Below are 22,635 nucleotides of genomic sequence, written 5' to 3'. Positions count from 1 at the left end.
CCACTGCTGAGTGCATGGCATAAAACAAAATGGCTTCTGTGTGGTGTGATATCATACCAAATGGCTGCTATATCTAAAACTGTAAAAAAGAGATAAATAAACAACTTTAAAATTATTATGGCAACATTACTGCACGTATAAATGCAAATTGCATTGATTTATCTTGTTTTATTTTTCCTAATAGCATTCATATATAGATGCGTGGGAGAAGGATAAGACGAAGATTCACGTGATGCCAGATACACCTGACATTATGCAGGCCAAAGCAAACAAGTACAATTACAGCCAGGTATAGAAATATGTAACAATGTGTTGTGTTGGTTAATATACTATTCGTATGCAAATTCTCTGGCTCAGATATATTTTGTAGGAATGCCTTTGTTTTCTTTAGTTGTTAGAAGTTCATTTCCAATTGTATTTGACATTCACCTGAAGTGAAATCTGAAGCAAGTGCTTCGTGTCAGAACAAACAAGAGTTTTGAGGCAAACCTAGATTTGTGATCACACTAGTGAAATTTCTCAGGGCTTTCTGCACCTCTCTGTATTGTCATCACATTTTATCTAAAGCAGCATTTTAAGGAAATTTCAGAACCTTCCCGCCACCCTTTGAATGAACAACAGGGAAAGCCAAGAGTTGGAAAAACACTAACAGAAATTTCTCAGGGGTCTCTGAACATATCTAGATCGTCACCAGATTTCACCTCAAATGAAATCTGAACCAAATTTTAGGATTTCTCCTTGGGCCATACTAGAATGAGTTGAAACAGGTGGTGAGATGCCCTTTTTTGTTTTTTGTTTAATGCCTCTTCTCCTTGTGAAAAGCACCTCCTGTTTCAGCAGCAGCCTTTTGAGAAAGAAAAAGCCAGGGCTGCAAATATTAGGGCAATGTTTACCCATTTTTGGCATTGTGACATCTCCCTAGCTTCATGATCCCTGCTTGGCAGGATCATATAGCCAGCAAGGCTCCTTTTTGCGGTGCTGAGGGATTGGGGGGGGGGAATGCCCAAGCACCTGCCAGCTGAGGCAATAAAGATTGGGAGTGAGCCAGTGTAAAAAAAGGCTTAGAAGCATCTTTTGAAGAGTATTTCAAGGGGCTCAATCATTCACCTCCCCCCCCCAACAAAAATGTTCGCTCATGAAATTTAACTCTGCCCTAGCTATAACAGCGCAGGAGTTTTGAGGGAAGCTAAGAGCTATTTGGTGTTCCTTGTGAAGTTTTTTAACTGCTCCACACTCAAATATTCCAAATATATATTCTCCAGTGGAAGAAATGCCTGTTAGGTATTGAGCTTCTTTTGCTCTTCTTGCTTTCCATATTAGAAACTGTACAAACTTGGATGGGAAGAATTGTTGAAGAAAGGTTATGACCTCACTGCTGAAGCAATCTCAGTGAAATCTGCAAAAGCATCAAGGGACATCGCTAGTGATGTAAGTAGTATTGTAGTACACCTTTGATGCATTCAGTCACGTTCTCTAGGACTCAGTCATGTAAATGGTTTTCAGGGCCAGATCCTCTGAGGTGCCATGGTGTGTATACCAGCACAGACCAGCCAAAGCACCTATGGTTCCCTTGTAGAATAATAGATGTCCTACTGTATGATTTTTCCAATGTCCCCTATGAAGAAAAAGTCTTATCATTGCATCTCATGTAGTTATCAAGCAATTTTGAATCAAGGTAGGCTATTGGTGGTGGAATCTAGTTTTCACCAAAACATGCCAGGCTGGGAATGTAGTGCTGCCACTGTGCTGATTTTTTTTTTGGCCTGTTTCCAGAGCAGCCTTATGGCATGTCTACTCACAAGTAGGACCCACTGAGTTCAAGGGGGGCTTGCTCCCAAGTGAATGAGCAACCCGCTTTGCTTGTGAATCAGCAGCAACCACGAAAGGACACATTTGCAAACAGTTCTGACATGGCGCCTCCATTGGGATAGATCTGCTAACGATTCCCGATTTTTTCATTCTTGTCTTTGCAACAAACTTTGTTTGTGATTTCAGTACAAGTACAAAGAAGGTTACCGCAAGCAACAGGGGCATCACATTGGAGCACGCAGCATACAGGACGACCCCAAACTTGTGCATTCTATGAATGTAGCCAAGATACAGAGTGAGAGGGAATACAAGAAAGACTTTGAGAAATGGAAGACCAAGTATATCAGCCCTGTGGATATGCTGGAGGTCTTGCACGCTAAGAATTGTCAGAAACTGGTCAGCGATATCGATTACCGTCATTTTCTGCACCAATGGACATGTCTCCCGGACCAAAATGATGTCATCCATGCTAAGAAAGTATATGAATTACAAAGCGATGTAAGTCGTATTTATAAACCATATCTTGCTATGGGGGATCAGAAATGATATTTGTTTGTGAAGGCAGATTTCAAGTCTCCTTCAGTCTCTTACCTACTCTAATGCTGGCAGGTCCCTGCTTACATCCTTCATTCTCACTGACTTCTTATTGCTCTTGTTCATCCTCATTTTTGCTGTTTCTGGAGTATGTTCCCAATCTTTTCTAATACCCAGTTTGTTTAATCTCTTAATTCGTTTTTGTCAAAATTCTTTTCTGAGATTTAAGGTGCCTTAAAAACAATGTTTCCCTTGTCTCCCCTCCTGCGCTAGTCTTCTCACTATGTACATTTTTGGCCATATTCTTGACCATACAGTGGTACCTCAGGTTACATATGCTTCAGGTTACATACGCTTCAGGTTACAGACTCCACTAACCCAGAAATAGTGCTTCAGGTTAAGAACTTTGCTTCAGGATGAGAACAGAAATCGTGCTGTGGCGGCACGGCAGCAGCAGGAGGCCCCATTAGCTAAAGTGGTGCTTCAGGTTAAGAACAGTTTCAGGTTAAGTACGGACCTCCAGAACAAATTAAGTACTTAACCTGAGGTACCACTCTACTTGGTTTTCAAACTTTGCAAAACTTTGTATGCTTTGTTTAAATAACAATCAAGCCAAATGATAGACGTACCTAAGGCAAGGACCCATAATCAACATATGACGGAGGAATAGGAATAGGACCAAAAGTTAAAATCCTCTTCAGTGGTATTTGCAATACCAAATGGATCTCATATTTGTTTTCTTCCTTGCTAGAATGCATACAAAACAGACCTTGAGTGGCTGAAAGGCATTGGATGGAACTCATACGGATCTCTAGAATCGGAAAAGAACAAGAAGGCTTCTGAGATTCTGAGTGAAAAGAAATATCGCCAGCCTCCAGACACCGTTAAATTCACAAGTATCCCTGATTCAATGGAGGTGGTTTTGGCAAAGGAAAATGCCAAGCATAGGAGCGATGTAAGTGTTCTCAGCACAAGGATGTGCTGCTCTTGAGGAGCAGGTGTCAGCAGCGGGAATAATGGTTATGAATGGTAGTGGGGAGGAGTGGGTGAATGAGTCATGCCCTATAGCATAGTTAACTGCTTTACAGCACACCCAATGCATGTTTACTCAGAGGCAAGCCCCCACTGTATTTAACAGGGCTCTCTAGGGAGCATGTTCAGGACTGCAGCCTTAATTAGTTCAAGAGTACATTCCTTTCTTGCTTGGAGTTTGCTTCAGGTGAACATGCATAGGATTCTGTAGCAAATTTGATAAGTGCATTTTTATTTTTGTTTTCAGTTTGATGAATTTGGTATAAAAAGGGAAATTCAGTTTCTGGGCCTAGGGATTTATTAAGGAAAATGATGCCCCCCCCCAAGCCTGTAATCCTGTGAAGGAGGATATAATTACATTGGATTAAGTACTGAGCAACCCTCCTCCTCCAATTCTCCCCACAAGGCATTTTACAGTCTCTTGCACCAGCAGGGGTGCCAATTTGGATAAAATATTTTTTTGGGGGGGGAGGTAAGCCCCTGATAATCACATGGCACAGTGCGCACACACCATTTGAATGACAATGCCCATCATCTTTCGGGGCCCTAACCCCCTCAAATATTTTATTGGGGGGACGGACGAAGGGACATCAGCCCTAGCTCCTATGTGCACCAGGTATTCAGCAATGTATCAAGGTGCATGGGAGCACAAGACCTTGCGCTGCACCTGCTAGCACAAGGTGCTGCACAGTCTCTTTCACAAGGGCAAGTCTCTTTCCACATGGGCAATGGCCTGCCCAACATTTCACATTGGCTTGATGTACTTTTGTACTGTGCTGAATTTGATATTTATTCTTACTGGCACATGATGATGATGATGATGATGATGATGATTCACTCTCTTTCCATTCTTTCTAGAAACTTTATAGAGAAGCATGGGATAAGGACAAGACTCATATCCACATCATGCCTGACACCCCCGAAATTATCCTGTCCAGAGCCAACTTAATTAACACGAGCGATGTAAGTTTGATGCTGGATAGCACAAGAGGGTGTTTTTGAGCTGTCTGTTTTCTTGCTGGGCTTCCACAGTGATTAACTTTCTTATGGTTCTCTCATTAGAAACTCTACAAGCTAGGATTTGAAGAATTGATAAGGAAAGGCTATGACCTTCCACTCGATGCCATACCAATCAAGGCTGCAAAAGCATCTCGAGATATTGCCAGTGAAGTAAGTATTTCATTCTGCTGGTTAACAGCAAAATGGCAATTCTGCTTATTAAATCTTTGATTTGGCATATTATTAATGTTGTGAACTTTCTAAGGGATGCGTGTGCATATTTATATACATTTAGTTACACATAAGCGCACACACTGATTTTCTTTTATTTATTTTTTATATTTATCAACTAAACCTTAAGAGGGGGGGAATAGTTTCGAAGTTTCCCAAAAATAAATGCAGTGCTTCGTATAATCATTATAAGCTGAAATGAATTAATTGTGATTTGAAAAGTGTCAGGTTTTGAACACATATAAAATGAGTGTAAATCAAAGCCTGGTTTCAGCTTCTCTTTTATTTCTCTTTTATAAATTGGAATGCTATCTTGAATCAACATTCTCATTCATAGATAGATAGATAGATAGATAGATAGATAGATAGATAGATAGATAGATAGATATAGATATGATAAATTCCCTTTATAAATAAAAAATAAGTCCTATTAGGGAGCAATTCAAAGCTCCCTCTGGCTCTGAGGCAGTCTGAAGGAGAAACAGGAAGAGGCAGAAGTGCTGCTGTGCTGGCAGAAAGGGAGGCCTATTGGTAGAAGGAACTCCATGTTAAATTATTTGTATTAATGGTTTAATAAATATTTTGCTTATGGGTGGGGTAATCTTATATACCTGGGAGGAGATCTGCCACACCCATAGCCTTATTGGCTCAGTGGGATGGGTTGGCAGCTTTTTCATCCTTTTGTTTGTTTGTTACCTTCCCGCCCCCCAGTTGCAGATAATGGAAAGCTATTAACTTTACCAGCTCCAGGGCTGGTGTAGCTAAGAGGCCCTTTTTGTGTGTATCAGGATAACAATGACAGCTTAGGTTCCCGCACCTCCAAGCCTGTCCCCGACACTCCCCTGGAATAGTCCACTTTGGGTCCTGCAGATGTACCCAGGACCTTCCGAGGTAGAATTGCCATTTTGGTTCAGACAGGCAAACCTTAACACAGAAGGATGGTTAAATTTTGCTTAACGTTTTACAGTACTACAATCACACAATATTGCTTTGATTCCATAAACTCCTAAATAACTGTTGGTCATGCTCAAGCATTTGAGATGAAACGCCTGATTATATAAGTTAGGATGTCCTGAGAAATCAAGTTTTGGAGGGATGATCATTTGCTAAGGCCTTTATAAATATACGAGCACCTCTTAATGTAATTAGAATGAGAAGTTAGTGAAAATAATTTTATTTTTCACACAGTACAAGTACAAAGTTGGATATCGCAAGCAGCTTGGCCACCATGTTGGAGCACGCAGCATACAGGATGACCCGAAACTTGTGCATTCTATGAATGTAGCCAAGATGCAGAGCGAAAGAGAGTACAAGAAAGACTTTGAAAAATCGAAGACCAGGTATACCAGCCCTGTGGATATGCTTGGAGTCTTACTGGCAAAGAATTGTCAGAAGCTGGTCAGCGATGTCGATTACCGTCATTATCTGCACCAGTGGACATGCCTGCCAGATCAGAATGATGTTGTGCATGCCAGGAAAACATATGAACTTCAGAGTGATGTAAGTATCTTCTTTTTTCTTAAAGGCTTTTAAGCATGAGACTATCCCAGGGTTGGTGGATTTTATTCACAATTCCTTATGGGAGAAAAGCCAGTCTCTAAACAGCAAATAGTGATAATTGTGCCTGGATCTTAGAACAAAAAGGTGAGACCGGAGTGATGGGTCAAATGAGGGAACATATTATTCATAAGTCAGAAGAGTGGGAAGCTAACTTCAACCTTGAGGGAGCTAAGACCTGCCTGTTCCTAGGGGTATGTCAAGTCATAGCCCAAAGCCTAGGTCCCACCTGATGGTGAGCAAGGAAGTGGTCCTAACTCAGCCCCTTCAGGATTGGTAGTAGATGGTTCTATTGGGCTGCCCCACTCATCAGCCTAATAGCTGCATTCTATTTAGATAGCATGCATACTATATATTAAAAGAGTAAAAAAAAAAGTTGGAAAAGTTTGTTTCTTTTGTTTAATCTGTGCTGACACAAGTTGACAGTGTAACAATAGTCTCTTTAGTTGATGTGGATTATAATTTGCGATGGCAAAAATCCTCAATTGTAATGGAAGGTTTTAATGGAACTATTGTCCTCCCTGCTTGTTTCTTTTCAAACAGAATATGTATAAAGCAGATCTTGAATGGCTAAAGGGCATTGGCTGGACTCCAAGTGGTTCCTTGGAAGCTGAGAAGAATAAGAGAGCCTCCCAGATCTTAAGTGACTACATCTACAGACAGCATCCTGACAAATTCAAATTCACAAGTCCCATTGACTCTATGCCTATGGCTTTGGCAAAGCATAATTCTGAAGTTATGGACCATGTGAGTTTCATTCATGCCCCTTCCTTAAAACTCAAATGAGCAAATATATAAAGAAATCTTGCTGGTTTAGCAATGTTGTGACTGGGAATATGCAGGCTCTGATCACTTTGAGAATTAGCCTAGTAATTTTATCATTATAACTATTTTTCTCTATGATTGTTATCTGACCCTAAGTAACTAATTAAGAGTTTCGTTTTTGTGCTAAGGAGGCACATTCTTATTTTCATACTCTTTCAACAACCATTTTGTAGCAAAATGTTGGTTTTCATACATGTTGGATCAGGGCCATTTCCAGAAAGTAGTTATGGGGAGGGCATTGTTTGAGAACACGAGTGTCGTCCCCCCATGTTATTTAATATCTATCTGAAATCTTCAGACCTGTCACCAGAAGATTTGAAGTGAAATACCACTAATATGTGGAATGTACCCATCAATCTCTTTCTGTTCCATCCGAAGCATCAGAGGAGATTGACTGGTGCTTGGAGATGGTGGAAGACCTGACCGCAATACTCCATGCTCTGGTAACTTCCAGTCTGGTTTATTGTGATGTGCTCTGTGTAGGCATGAGGACAAATTGGAAACTTCAACTGTTTTATCTGTTTTATGACTATGACATTATGTTGAAGGACTTCTGATAAATGTTAGAAGGAAACAAATTGCCATTCTTGGTTGCTGCTGCCTTCATCAAATAATTTATTTACTGGTTGTTGTTTTCAGCGCAAGTATATAGATGCATGGAACAAGGATAAAACCACCATTCATATCATGCCAGATACTCCTGAAATTATACTGTCGCAGCAGAACAAGATCAACTATAGCGATGTAAGTAAAAAAATAATAAAAAAATTGGTAGAGAACCAATTTAGAAGAAATACAAGTGCTCTGTTTTTAAACACACAATCAATCTTTGCCATTCTTTTAGAAATTATACAAACTTTCGTTGGAAGAGGCCAGGAGAAAGGGTTATGATCTTCGTGTAGATGCAATTCCAATCAAGGCCGCTAAAGCTTCAAGAGATATCGCAAGCGAGGTAAGTAGTTCTGTTCATGAGTTGTCAGATGCTGTTATGTAATAGGCATTGCATTTTCCCAAACCACTTCCCTTAATAGTAAATAGTCCCAGATAGGCTAAATAGTCCCCCTGTGTTACCGATATTGTCAGTTATCATAAATAGGAATAATCATTGAATACATTAAGGTTTCGCAGGTGCCTGCAGATGTTGATGGCAGAATCCAAAATGACCCTCAGTCCTTCCAATAAAATAGTTTCACTAAGTTCCCAGTATGTGGCACCCGCATGTTGTAAGCTAGCGGGTATAGGAATCTTTACCTGTCTTCCAACCCAGATATACCAGGAAGCCTACACCTAGGTTTGGTTAATACTCACATTTTTTTAAAATGTTGTTTTTCTTTAAAGCTGTCCCTTTCTGAAAAAATAAAAAACACAGAATGCCAGGTCCGTTTTTTAATAGATTCATGAATCATATTCTGTATAAGTACAGAAACTGAGAAACTGCCTGACAACAAGCAGTCTTCTAGGTAGATGATTTATAGTATGCACATATATTTCTTTCCCCTCCAGTACAAATACAAAGAAGGCTACCGCAAGCAAGTTGGCCACCACATTGGAGCACGCAGTGTGCAAGATGACCCGAAACTTGTGCATTCTATGAATGTAGCCAAAATGCAGAGTGAGAGGGAGTATAAGAAAGACTTTGAGAAATGGAAGACCAAATATACCACCCCTGTGGATATGCTGGAGGTCTTGCACGCTAAGAATTGCCAGAAACTGGTCAGTGATGTTGATTACCGTCATTATTTGCACCAGTGGACGTGCCTGCCAGATCAGAATGATGTTGTGCATGCCAGGAAAACATACGAACTTCAGAGCGATGTGAGTATCTTTATAAGAAAAAGCGTTTTAAACATTAGATTATCCCAGGGCCAGCGGATTTGAACCACCATTTTCTGTGTGAAGAAAGCCTTTCTCTAAACATCAGGCAATTATAATTGCGACGGGATCTCGAAACAAAGATTGATTACTGCTCCAGAGGTCCAGAACACCTTTCTGTGGGATGTACATTTGGCTTTTGGCTGAGGTTTGCTCCACAAAGGGGGAACCACTACCAAGGAAGCCCTAAGACCGGGCATCACCAACAGTTTAGCACCCACCAAAGGCAGCACCAGCAGGGAATCCCCTGCCAGTTATAGGACCTGAGATTGTTGAAATCAGGGAAGCGCTCCTTTATGTACTTGGGTCTCAAGCCATTTGGGCTTTGTATGTTAGTACAAACACTTTGAATTGGGCCCAGCAGCTCACTAGCAGCCAGTGAAGTGCCTTCAGGATTGATGGCAGATGGTTCGATTGGGCTGCCCCACTCATCAGCCTAATAGCTGCATTTTGTTTAGATAGCATGCGTACTATATATTAAAAGAGTAAAAAAAAGTTGAAAAGTTATTGCTTGTTTAATCTGTGCTGACATAAATTGACAGTGTAACAATAGTCTCTTTAGTTGATGTGGATTATAATTTGTGAAGGCAAAAATCCTCAATTGTAATGGAAGGTTTTCATGGAACTATTGTCCTCCCTGCTTGTTTCTTTTCCAACAGAATATGTATAAAGCAGATCTTGAATGGCTAAAGGGCATTGGCTGGACTCCAAGTGGTTCCTTGGAAGCTGAGAAGAATAAGAGAGCCTCTCAGATCTTGAGTGACTACATCTACAGACAGCATCCTGACAAATTCAAATTCACAAGTCCCATCGACTCTATGCCTATGGCTTTGGCAAAGCATAATTCTGAAGTTATGGACCATGTGAGTTTCATTCATGCCCCTTCCTTAAAACTCATATGAGCAAATATATAAAGAAACCTGGCTGGTTTAGCAATGCTGTGACTGGGAATATGCAGGCTCTGATCACTTTGAGAATTTGCCTAGTGATTTTATCATTATAACTATTTATCTCTATAATTGTTATCTGACCCTAATTAACTAATTAAGAGTTTCGTTTTTGTGCTAAGAAGGCACATTCCATTCATTCTTATTTTCATACTCTTTCAGCAACCATTTTCATACTGGTTGAATCAGAGCCATTTCCAGAACGTGGATATGATGGGCTTTGTTTAGTACCATGAGCATTTCCCCCATCTTGTTAATTAATATATATCTGCAAACAGTTGGGACCCCTCTCAACAGGAGATTTGGAGTGAAATACCAATAATATGTGGAGGGCACCAAGCTATTGCTCTCTGTTCCATCTGAAGCACGAGAGGAAACTGAAGTGCTAGCCTGGTGCTTGGAGATGGTAATGGACTAGATCAGGCATAGGCAAACTCGGCCCTCCAGATGTTTTGAGACTACAATTCTCATCATCCCTGACCACTGGTCTTGCTAGCTAGGGATGATGGGAGTTGTTGTCGCAAAACATCTGGAGGGCTGAGTTTGCCTATGCCTGGACTAGATGCTGGTCAGTAAATTGAAGTGGAACCAGGAAAAGATGGGGGTCTTATGTATCCAAAGTTCCTCTGGAAGGAGCAGGTGCAAGCATTGTGATGTTCTGGACCCATCTCTGTCAGTGGAGGCCCAAGTAGCCTCAGTGCCTAGGAGTTCATTTACATCTACAGCTGGTATGCCAACTACGGCCCAACTACAGAGAAGACTTGGCCACAGTACTCCATGCTCTGGTAACTTCCAGATTGGATTACGGCAATGTTCTCTATGTGGGGCTGCCCTTGGAGGCAATTTGGAAACTTCAACAGTTTCATGATTTATGATTTATGAAAGAATTACCATTTTTGGCAGCTGCTGCCTTTATCAAATAATTTATTTACTTTTTCCCTTACTATTTACTATTTTTTCAGCGCAAGTATATTGATGCATGGAACAAGGATAAAACCACCATTCACATTATGCCAGATACTCCTGAAATTATATTGTCACAGCAGAACAAGATCAACTATAGTGATGTAAGTAATGTCTTCAAAATCGTTGGTAGAAAACCAATTTAGAATAATAACAAGTGCTCTATTTTTAAACATTAAACCAATCTTTGCCATTCTTTTAGAAATTATACAAACTTTCATTGGAAGAGGCCAGGAGAAAGGGTTATGATCTTCGTGTAGATGCAATTCCAATCAAGGCTGCTAAAGCTTCAAGAGACATTGCAAGTGAAGTAAGTAGTTCTGTTCATGAGTTGTCAGATGCTGTCATGTAATAGGAATTGCATCTCCCTAACCCACTTCCCTTATTACTTTTTTTTAAAAAAACAACATCATTTTTCTATGGCTCAGTGGATAGTGAATAGGTGGGTTTTTGTTTTCTGGTTTGAATTGTTGAAAGGGCAGTGATATGTCAATCCCTCATTTATCACAGCTGATACAGCTAATCTTGTGATGCTTTGAATAGATTTAGATGACTAAATAGCTCCCCCCCCCATGTTATTGATATAGTCAGTCATCATTAATAGGAATATTCATTGAATATGTTAAGTTTTCACAAGTGCCCAAACTGGTGATGGTGGAATCCAAAGCATGCCTGAATCCTTAAAATAAAATAGTTACACTTGATTCCTAGTTTGTAGCAGTCACCTATTGACAGCTAAAAGGTAAAGGTAAAGGACTGCTCACCGTTAAGTCCAGTCGCAAATGACTCTGGGGTTGTGGTGCTCATCTCGCTTTACTGATCGAGGCAGCTGATGTTTGTCCGCAGACAGTTTTTCCGAGTCATATGGCTAGCATGACTAAGCCGCTTCTGGAAAAACCAGAGCAGCGCACGGAAACGCCGTTTACCTTCCCACCGGAGCGGTACCTATTTATCTACTTGCACTTTGACATGCTTTCGAACTGCTAGGTTGGCAGGAGCAGGGACCGAGCAACGGGAGCTCACTCCGTCGCGGGGATTCGAATTGTCAACCTTCTGATTGGCAAGCCCTAGACTAAGTGGTTTAGACCACAGTGCCAGGAATTGCATGGAACTTTGGCCTGTCATCCAAGCCAGGCTTGTCATTCAAGCTTACACTTAGATTTGGCTAATGCTCGCATTTGTTTTCTTTTTTTCTGTTGTTTTTCTTTAAAGCTGCCCCTTCTGAAAACAACACAAAACAGAATGACTGGTCCATTTTTAATAGATTCATGAATAATAATAAAAAATACCTTCCTAAAGGAAACAAATCTTTAAAGATTATTAGAGAATCTGTATGAGGAATTAGGAAAATGGAGTGGCAAAAAGATAAGGAAGAAAGATGCTATCTAAATGGGGAAAATACTGTCACAATCCTCTCAGAATATGGGATTTTCCAATGCAGGTATCTGATGAATATTCTTATGGGTAGATGGTTTACACATGTATATCTATTTCAGTACAAATACAAAGAAGGCTATCGCAAGCAGCTTGGGCACCACATTGGAGCACGCAGTGTGCAAGATGACCCGAAACTTGTGCATTCTATGAATGTAGCCAAAATGCAAAGTGAGAGGGAGTATAAGAAGGACTTTGAGAAATGGAAGACTAAGTATATTAGCCCTGTGGACATGCTGGAAGTGTTGCACGCTAAGAATTGCCAGAAGTTGGTCAGTGATATCGATTACCGTCATTATCTGCACCAGTGGACCTGCCTTCCAGATCAGAATGACGTCATCCAAGCTAGAAAGGCCTATGAACTCCAGAGTGATGTGAGTACTATTTATGTTTGGGCACAACTAAACATAATATAAGGCATAAAATCGGGGGGGGGGGTCAAATGGTGGGATACAAGGGTGAGTAGAACTGATTCCTTCCTTCCCCCAGCCTGCTCCATCAATCTTGGCTCTTTTCTCCTAACCCACCTCTAATTCCAGACAACTTTCAAGTGTTGCAATTGCACAATGTGAAGTAACAAAAAGCAAACATGGTGGCAGTGGTCACTGGTACAGAGGACTGACACGATGGGTAGGCAAACTAAGGCCCGGCGGCTGGATCCGGCCCAATCACCCTTCTAAATCTGGCCCGTGGATGGTCCAGGAATCAGCGTGTTTTTACATGAGTAGAATGTGTCCTTTTGTTTAAAATAGATCTCTGGGTTATTTGTGGGGCCTGCCTGGTATTTTTACATAAGTAGAATGTGTGCTTTTATTTAAATTACATCTCTGGGTTGTTTGTGGGGCATAGGAATTTGTTCATATTTCCCCCCCAAAATATAGTCCAACCCCCCCCCCAAGGTCTGAGGGACAGTGGACCAGCCCCCTGCTGAAAAAGTTTGCTGACCCCTGACTGACCCCTTCCTATCGGCAGACCCCCTGTGAGGAGAAGGTAGAAAAACCCCTCCTGGGGCTGCAACAGAGTATCAGTAGGAAGCAGACTGTCAGATATGTAGCACTCCGAATTTCTTTTATTATTTACAGCGAATTAAAACAACAAAGCATAGCTAGTGTGAGCTGAGTGCCTCACACACGTCTCTGTTGTGAGAGCAGAGAGAGAACAATCAGCGGAAGTTACAGGTGCTCACTTCCGTTCTCAGGCATAACAGTACACAACAGTACAGGAATGTCAACATGACTATCATGTTACATCAGTGATGTGAGACTGAAATCCCAACATCCTCCCCATGTCCATAGCAGCCATGTTATCCTGACACTTGTGGCACTTTTATTCGAGCATGAGTACCAGCACCTCATTATGGTGTGTGTGTGTATGTGTGTGTGTTACATATTTTTTCTCTCTCTTTCTGTCATCCTAATCAGATGGCACCCCCTCCCCCAAGCAAGAGTCCTCTATAGCTTTTGCTTTTATTAATGATTCTTTGAATTTCTTATTCACAGAATGCCTACAAAGCAGACCTTGAGTGGATGAAAGGCATTGGCTGGGTCCCTATTGGTTCACTGGATGTGGAAAAAGCCAAGAAGGCTGGAGAGATCCTAAGTGAAAAGCAGTATCGTCAGCCACCAGACAAATTCAAATTCACCAGTGTGACAGATTCTCTTGAAATGGAGTTGGCCAAGCATAATGCAGAAACAATGAACAAGGTGAATCTGAGCCGGGCAGTTGAGAAACTAGTACTGTGGTACAAATGTTGTAGGGTCTTATTACAGGGCACTAGTGATCCAACGTTTTTCCATTTTCACTGATTTACATTGGGGAGCTTTTTGTACCTTGTTTAACTTTTGCCTTTTAACTTAAGGGGATTTAAAAGTAACCGGCTTTGGTCAGAGTTTACATTACGTATTTGCAATATGACATACAGTTAACATTTCTTTTAAAGCTGTATTGGCATATAGGTGGGTAGTCAACAAGTAACATGGTTGTGACCCCTGTACATTTCTCTGAAAGCAAAACATTTCACTTCATGTATCTTAGACATTTTTGTCAGCTATTTTATTGCAAAGTTCATGAATTGGAAGAACATTGCGCCATTTGCATCAGGTAGACTTAAATATGAACAAATAATACATTTATTCTCATATGGAACCTGTGAGGTAGATTTAAGCTGAGAGATCGTTAGTGGTCCAAGATCACCTAGTCAGCTGCACGGCTGATTGAAGATTTGAACTCCACCCAGTCTTAGTCCAACACTCTACCTACAGCACCACAGTTCGAGGTAGCGGAGTTCTGCCTCTGCAGGCTATTTTAATGCAATTTTCATAGGAGGCCCTCACTTAAAAAAACAAAAAAGCCCTAGGATTACTGAACGATTGTCCTTATAACCACTGTCTCTTGTGCTTATGTTCTTCCACAGCGTTTGTATACAGAAGCTTGGGATAAAGACAAGGTTACGATCCACGTGATGCCTGATACACCTGAAATCATGCTGTCAAAATTCAACAAGCTAAACTATAGTCAGGTGAGTGCCACTTGGATAAACAAAGGAGTTCCTCCATACCAAGGGAGACTGCAAATATTTCAGCCAACGTCCATGGTTCTTGCAAGGGATGTGGGCCCCATAGTCACCAGATGGTTAGGATTTGTTGAGGCTCAGTAGGCTAGAGTTGCCCTGGAGGTTTTTGGTTTAAGTGCAGCACAGTCAAGTTGTTGCACCTCAGTCAGTTATGTAAAATTATATATGTGTGTGGACATGAAGGATGCAGGCATGGATAACAATGAAGTAAACATGTTATTCTTCCTTACAGAAATTATACAGACTTGCAATGGAGGAGGCAAAGAAGGATGGCTATGACTTACGTTTGGATGCTATCCCAATTCAAGCTGCCAAGGCTTCCAGAAATATTGCCAGTGATGTGTGTACCCAATATGTTCTATGTATAGCATTTTTTTTAAAGGGGAAAACATTTCTTGCTCTAAATAAAAAAAAAGAATTGAAACTATGGTCTCAATTCTACAGTATGTGTGACTGTGGTGGATGTTTTAGGCATCCATGAAAGGCAGTATTAGAGAGAAGCTACATTTCCTTCCACGATTTTGGTTTCATTTGCTAAGAGACTAATTTATTATGTGAATTATGGGGACAAAAGAACAGGGTTCTTTAGTAGCATTAAGAACAGAGTATTGAAAAAGGTGCCTGAGGAGATGTAGTAAATAGAAAGCAGAGTGGCATGAGGAGAGTCTTAGGCACAATATAGGAAGACAGTAATGTTTCACAGGGTTTTAATGTGATACAAGCTACAATGAAACCCTCAAACAATTATTTCATGGTTAGTGAAAGGGCAAGTTAAAAGAAAACTCAAAGTCGAAGTTAATTATGTATTAACTACAGCTCAGCTATTATTAGCAGGAAATGTTTACTGTGTGGAATATTAATAAGATCACTTGCTGTAAATATTTATGCCCCATTTTGGAACTGTTATCAACCCACTGGACATTTTCACAGTGTGGTGAAATGGACTTAGCCAGATGCATTTCCTTGTTTGTTTGCTTTGTTTGCTATGTTTCTTTAAAACTTACTGGAAAAGAAAGGAAAAATATTTGAAGGCAGCTGCATAATAGATTAAAAAAGAAAAGAGAAAAAAAGAGATGAAATCCAGGGGGGAAATATATTGGGATTAATTTAGAGCTGAGATTCAAGGAACTGTGAACAAGCTCTGCATCTCCAAGGGACCATGGACTCGTGGTTCGTGAAAGCCCCCACTTGATCGCCACATAGCAAAGTAGTTTTGAAACTGGGAAGATGGCGGGAGGTGCATAAGCATTACCCAAGACATCGGAACGACCTAAAGAGCTTTTTCATTCCTATCCATGAATAATAAAGGATTGAAGAAGAAGAAAAGCTTACCTTGCCAAAGGAACAAAATCTTTAAAGATTATTAGAAAATATGTACGATGAAATAGGAAGATGAAGGGACAAGCATAGGAACAAAAGATGCTATCTAGATGAGAAAAATACTGTCACAATCCTCTCAGAATGTGGGATTTTCCAATGCAGCTATCTAATGAATATTCTTATGGGTAGATGGTTTACACATGTATATCTATTTCAGTACAAATACAAAGAAGGCTATCGCAAGCAGCTTGGCCACCATATTGGAGCACGCAGTGTGCAAGATGACCCAAAACTTGTGCATTCTATGAATGTAGCCAAAATGCAGAGTGAGAGGGAGTATAAGAAGGACTTTGAGAAATGGAAGACTAAGTATATTAGCCCTGTGGACATGCTGGAAGTGTTGCACGCTAAGAATTGCCAGAAGTTGGTCAGTGATATTGATTACCGTCATTATCTGCACCAGTGGACCTGCCTTCCAGATCAGAATGACGTCATCCAAGCTAGAAAGGCCTATGATCTCCAGAGTGATGTAAGTAAGCTATGCAGAATAAACACAGCCAGTGAATTTGTGTCTTTCCCCAAATCATCCAGATATGCTTTTTTATGGAGACAGTTCATATATATCTGGAAATCAATGTGTTATAAGTGGAGATGAATGGATTCCATCCATTCCTCTCTGTTATTGTTCACTATTCCTTGGGTTGCCTTCTGTTTGAACCCTGGAACAAACTCCGGGTTTTGTATTGTCAGTAAAGGCTTTTGTGCATAATTTTAAAAGTAAACCTAAAACAAAATCAGCAAACCACCCCAATGACACATAAAACAAAAGGTATGTTTTTAATTGGGGATTTTTTTCAAGTTAAAAGAACACTTTTTAGAAACATATGCAATATTTATATCATATATATTTTTAAATGCAGTAGCAAAATTGTGTAATTCTGAAAAAATAAGCTAGTGTTTTTAATGAACAATTTAAAAATAATTATTTGTAAGATACCTTGCAAACGTTTTGGAAATATATCACCAGATACTTTTAGTTCCGTTACGAAACACCAAAATCCAAGGTGAAATTCAGTAGAGGCAGATTCCATTAGCATTCTAAGCAATGTCGGGAATGAGACATCAGTGGCACAGTTCTATAGATATTTCCTCAGAAGTAGCACTTTGTTCAATTGGGCTTGCTCCCAAGTAATTAAACATGTGACAAGAGACCAAGCAATGAACAAGGGAGTGTGAATCAGACTGCATAGGACCATCAAGGTTGGGCTAAATGAATATGTAGCTGCAAAAGCAGGAGTTATAGTGGTTGTAACTGTGATGTATTGGTCCCTTAGTATACACATATTTAATGTTTCATCTCTATGTTTATAACCCAGACACTGGTGGAGGAAGAGGCGTGGGGGGGAGCACACCACCCCCGGCAGCACAATCCCAGCAGGGTGCCATCGCGGCTGACCCCCTGCCCGTGCTGGGTGCCACACCCCTACAGGCGGCACACCATGCCCCCAGGACGCACGCCACGCCCCCAGGACACGCACCATGCCTCTACAGGCAGCACGCCATGCCCCCAGGACATGCACCATGCCCCTACAGGTGGCGCGCCACGTCCCTGGGACGTGCGCCAGCCCTGCCCCTGCCTGCTCTCTGCCCCCCGCTGCTGGAGCATGAAGCTCCACCACTGAACCCAGAAATATTCCCCTGCAATAGTAGTTATGTGTGAAGTTGATAGTTTCTCTGAATGCAAGGATAATCTGTGTTCATATTCCAGGTGCTTTACAAATCAGATATGGAATGGCTGAAAGGTGTTGGTTGGATTCCTTCTGGCTCTTTGGAAGTTGAGAAAGTAAAGAGAGCAGGAGAAATCCTAAGTGACAGGAAGTACCGACAGCCACCTGATAAGTTCAAGTTTACCAGCGTCACAGATTCTTTGGAGATGGAGTTGGCAAAACATAACGCTGAGACGATGAACAAGGTGAGTCTTGTGATTAGGCATTTCTAGGACTGCACTGTGTGTGTTCTCTAATGCCAATATTTGCTTAAAGATTTGCTTAAAGATTTGCCTCAACGTTCGTATTTTTCGCTGCCATCAATACCCTTTTGTCTTTCTCAGCTCTTGTTGCCACTTTCCTTCTTTTTTCCCTTGCAACCACAGTTATTTGCCCATTTTTCGATTAAGCCAATTGGCTAACTAATGTGATAGTTATTTATAAGATACAATAACAATTCTAACTTGGGGCATCACAAGGATAGGAGTAAGTGTGGCAACAAAATATTTAATATAATGAAATATGATTTAACAAAATTATTTTAGTTAGAAAATCCTGGTATTATTTGGTAAATTTATATTGTTGGGCATGCTACAATACAATTTTTGTTTATGGATATAGTAGCAATAGCATCAGTTCCTAAGGGTGCATGTTATTTTGATGCTTTTCAAAATACAAAATGCTAACTATTTCTTCTGCTCTCCCACAGAGATTATACACTGAAGCCTGGAATGTTGATAAAACAAACATTCATGTCATGCCAGATACCCCAGAGATTATGCTGGCAAAGGCAAACTCAGCCAACATTAGCCACGTAAGAGCATTTTTTAAGGATGGGTTTTAAAAATGCATCTGTTGCCTTAAATAATTGGGGATTCTGTACACCGTATATGCACAAATTCTATGTGAGTGAGTTTTCATTCATGGTTGTTGTTTTTATGACTCCTTCTGTAGAGACTTTATATCGAGGGATGGGAAGAGGCGAAGCAGAAAGGATATGACTTGAGAGCTGATGCAATTCCAATCAGATCTGCAAAGGCATCAAGGGACATAGCTAGTGATGTAAGTGGATGTGTTGATTACACACTTCTGCAGAGAAATGCAAGTAACAACCCTGTGGTTTTCAAAATGACTATTATAGAAATAATTAATTCAAAGAAAAGGTGTTCAGTCTTCTAGGGTGGCGATGCAGGTCCTTTCGACTGACCCTATATTGTTATATTCAACATTTGTAGTACACAAGAGCAATATTCCCCAGCCTGATGCCCTACAAAAGTTTTGGATTGCCATTCTTATTCGTCTCAGAAAGCATGCCCAATGCTTTTAATTAATAAAGAATAATAGCTCTAAAAAGTGTTTCTTTTCTCTTTTGCAGTTTAAATACAAAGAAGCATATGAGAAGCAGAGAGGGCACTATATCGGGTTCCGAAACCTTCAAGATGATCCCAAGATGGTGTTGGCTATGCATGTAGCTAAAATGCAGAGCGATCGGGAGTACAAGAAAGTATTTAATCAACTGAAGACGAAGATCCATAGTCCAGTTGACATGCTATCAGTCCTGTTGGCTAAGAATTGTCAGAAGCTTGTTAGTGACATTGATTACCGCCACTACCTGCATGAATGGACCTGCCTGCCTGACCAGAATGATGTCATTCAGGCTAAGAAAGTGTATGACATACAGAGTGATGTACGTAAAAGCAAACATAAAGCACCTGGGTACATGGAGGTGGGATCACAGCTCAGTGGCAAAACACCTACTTTGCAAGCAGAAGGTCTCTCAGGTTCAGTCTATGGCATATTGAGTTGAAAAGAGTTAGAACATCAGTAGCAAGTTTAAAAGGTCAGGTATCTCTCTCGTTGCCTGAGACCCTAGCTTCTGATCAGAGTAGGCAGGACTAGGCTAGATGGACCAATAGTCAGAGCCAATATAAAGACAGCTTCCTATGTTTCCATAAATTTCTGAATGGGATGAAATATGCTTAGACTATTCATAAAGAAATAAAAGTCTGATGCGTTTCAATCCCGAAGCTCTTATGCAAAACTGTAGGGCTGCACAGAAACACTCTGCTTGGTTAAGCAGGCTGTAAAAAGTGAGCATCAATAAAGATCAAATTTCAATGTCCCTGGGCTGGATTGAGACACATCATAAAAGCATTTCAGGAAAACGCGTTGTAAACCTCATAATGGGAAATCACGTTGCAGAAAGGCCAAACTCTACAGCACCATCTGGAGTCACAATGTTATAATGCATTTAAAACACTTTAAAAAACAAACACACAACTAAAACTAATGTAAACTAATATATGGTAAGTAAAAGTGCCTAAACTTATTTGTGCTGGTGCTGCTACAAATAATTTGGATTAGCAGTCCTAAATACAATAATTAGGGAACAAGCCACACTTTGCTCAGTAGGGACTTTTATGTAACCGTGCTAAGGACTGCAGTGTAAGAGTTATTGGGCCTGGTACCAGGGTTGTGTTTAGAGCAAGTGTAGTATTCACCTCAGTTTTACTCAAAGTAGACCCACTGAAATTAATAACCATGGTTAAGTCCATTAATTTCACCCCTAGTCTTCAAGATTTAGCATGGGATGGATCAAACATATGATAGTACGAACTGGCAGACCTTAAATTGGAGGAAACATTTTCAACCATATTGTTAATAGCCCAATTGTTTCCTTTGCAGAACGTCTACAAGCAAGACCTAGAATGGCTGCGTGGTATTGGTTGGATTCCAGAAGGTTCTTTGGAAGTCTTAAAAGTGAAGAAGGCCCAGGAGATCCTGAATGACAGACTGTACCGTCAACGACCAGACTCTGTGAAATTCACCGCTATTGTTGATTCTCCAGAAATTGTCTTGGCAAAGGCCAATGCTCTGCTTCAGAGCAATGTAAGAAACTTTGCATTTGCCTTTTGGTCCTTGGGTATCTGCGTTTTGGGTGTGAGGAGAATGTCCTTCTAGATGCTCACTCCGGCATGCTGGAATCAAGTGAGATATATGAAAATAATAAGCACAAAACCCATGCCACTTTGATTTTCAACAATCACTTGAGGCTGCCTATGCTCTCATTTAAGATCACATTTAGACCCCTATGAAGTCAAAGAAGGCTTTCCATTGGGGCAATTGGGGTGCAGAGATTGCAGTTTGTTTCATGATCTGTACACTTTGCTAGAGAGCCTTTAAACTGAGTTAATGCTTGAAAACCGTCCCATTCTGACTGCTATCATAGTAAACACCTTTATTTATTCAAATAAATGCAATGCAAAAAGTATAGGTTGTAGCCAGTAGCAGCTTTCCAGTAGTGAAAGGTGATACCATCTCATTTTGCCACACTCCCTTACGTGTTGAATCCTTCCATGCCAGAAGGTCTGCCAACCCTTAGGAGCAGTGGGCATATATGAAAATTGTGCGCGCCATCTTTATCAAACAAAAGTACCTCCTTACAACTGCAAAGATACTATTGGATGCACCTCTGCATTTGGAACATATTTCTGTATCTTTTTCTGACTGTTGAGGAACATAGATGCAGGGGCAGGTCTCGCAAAAGATTGATTCTGTGATTAGAAATGCCAAACATTGCAATTTTTCTAACAATGGGGTAGCCGCTGTTCTTTAATAAATCCCCAATAAAAAAAGCCATATGCGATGCTGCACAAGGCCGCTTACATGAGTAGCTTGTATGGAGGGTTTTGTATGTATAATCTCAATATGTACTTTGTATATTATAACAGAAAGAAGTACTGTATTTTTTCCCTCATTAGGCATTATATCGTGAACTCTGGGATAAAGAAAAGACACAGTTTACTCTTCCAGCTGATACTCCTGAGATGGTTCTGTCCAAAATGAATGCTCTGAACGTCAGCAAAGTAAGAATTAAATCTGCAAAGCAATTCTGACCTTTAAATAAGGGGTTTGGGTGAGAATTGCCTTTCAGTTAAAATTGTTTTATGATTGGAATTGAGAATACCAAAGGATGAATGTATGAAATGCCCATTCAGTTCTCTATGTAGCAACCAATTCTGATTAGCTATGAGTAATGCCCTTCCACTGAATTCATGATTCCCTAGACTTGAGCAAACAAATGGAAGGTGGGGAGCAGGAAGGTCTTTAACATGGAAAATATGATATTTTTGATAGCTTATATCAATCTAGGGGGTTTTCTGGAGCAGATTGGGTGGGGCAAAGGAGAGGAAGTTTTGTCACATCTACTGGAATCATCTTTGATCTTTCCCATAATACTGAATATTAGAAAAACATTGCAGTGTTTCTTAGTGTGAAGTTAGATAGCAGTAACTAAAAGGGTTTAATTTTATATTTTATTTCATCCCTTCGTTCCTCAGTTTTAACTCATTAATATTTAGGCTCAGTATAAAAACATACATTTTTCAACATTTATTTGAGTATGATACATTATATGTTAGGGACGTGGGTGGTGCTGTGGTCTAAACCACGGAGCCTAGGACTTGCTGATCGGAAGGTTGGCGGTTTGAATCCCCGTGACAGGGTGAGCTCCCGTTGCTCAGTCCCTACTCCTGCCAACCTAGCAGTTTGAAAGCTCTTCAAAGTGCAAGTAGATAAATAGGTACCGCTCTGGCGGGAAGGTAAACGGCATTTCCGTGCGCTGCTCTGGTTTGCCAGAAGCGGCTTAGTCATGCTGGCCACATGACCCGGAAGCTGTATGCCGGCTCCCTTGGCCAGTAAAGCGAGATGAGCGCCGCAACCCCAGAGTCGGCCACGACTGGACCTAATGGTCAGGGGTCCCTTTACCTTTACT

General features: G+C 40.7%; 1 protein-coding gene across 50 annotated transcripts in view; it reads left to right on the top strand.

The window, feature by feature from the left end:
- Nucleotides 1-22,635, top strand: part of NEB (nebulin) — a 158,299-nt gene that overhangs the window by 49,055 nt on the left and 86,609 nt on the right. For 48 of the 50 annotated variants that reach the window (XM_081186795.1, XM_081186818.1, XM_081186829.1 and 45 more), the window contains 25 exons: nt 185-289; nt 1,321-1,428; nt 1,996-2,307; nt 3,095-3,298; nt 4,234-4,338; nt 4,438-4,545; nt 5,794-6,105; nt 6,706-6,909; nt 7,627-7,731; nt 7,832-7,939; nt 8,491-8,802; nt 9,519-9,722; nt 10,769-10,873; nt 10,972-11,079; nt 12,266-12,577; nt 13,703-13,906; nt 14,617-14,721; nt 15,008-15,115; nt 16,313-16,624; nt 17,864-18,067; nt 18,571-18,675; nt 18,816-18,923; nt 19,237-19,548; nt 20,547-20,750; nt 21,623-21,727. In XM_081186795.1, coding sequence (XP_081042921.1) covers nt 185-289; nt 1,321-1,428; nt 1,996-2,307; nt 3,095-3,298; nt 4,234-4,338; nt 4,438-4,545; nt 5,794-6,105; nt 6,706-6,909; nt 7,627-7,731; nt 7,832-7,939; nt 8,491-8,802; nt 9,519-9,722; nt 10,769-10,873; nt 10,972-11,079; nt 12,266-12,577; nt 13,703-13,906; nt 14,617-14,721; nt 15,008-15,115; nt 16,313-16,624; nt 17,864-18,067; nt 18,571-18,675; nt 18,816-18,923; nt 19,237-19,548; nt 20,547-20,750; nt 21,623-21,727 — 4,479 coding nt within the window. The remainder of the gene's footprint in view (nt 1-184; nt 290-1,320; nt 1,429-1,995; nt 2,308-3,094; nt 3,299-4,233; nt 4,339-4,437; nt 4,546-5,793; nt 6,106-6,705; nt 6,910-7,626; nt 7,732-7,831; nt 7,940-8,490; nt 8,803-9,518; nt 9,723-10,768; nt 10,874-10,971; nt 11,080-12,265; nt 12,578-13,702; nt 13,907-14,616; nt 14,722-15,007; nt 15,116-16,312; nt 16,625-17,863; nt 18,068-18,570; nt 18,676-18,815; nt 18,924-19,236; nt 19,549-20,546; nt 20,751-21,622; nt 21,728-22,635) is intronic. The other 2 variants (XM_081186814.1, XM_081186813.1) reach the window with 2 other exon arrangements.

Source organism: Podarcis bocagei (assembly GCF_964188305.1).
Source record: "Podarcis bocagei genome assembly, chromosome: 1".
NCBI classification, from domain to species: Eukaryota; Metazoa; Chordata; class Lepidosauria; order Squamata; family Lacertidae; genus Podarcis; species Podarcis bocagei.
Note: the sequence above shows the minus strand (reverse complement) of the source record. Positions and strands in the feature narration are given on the sequence as shown.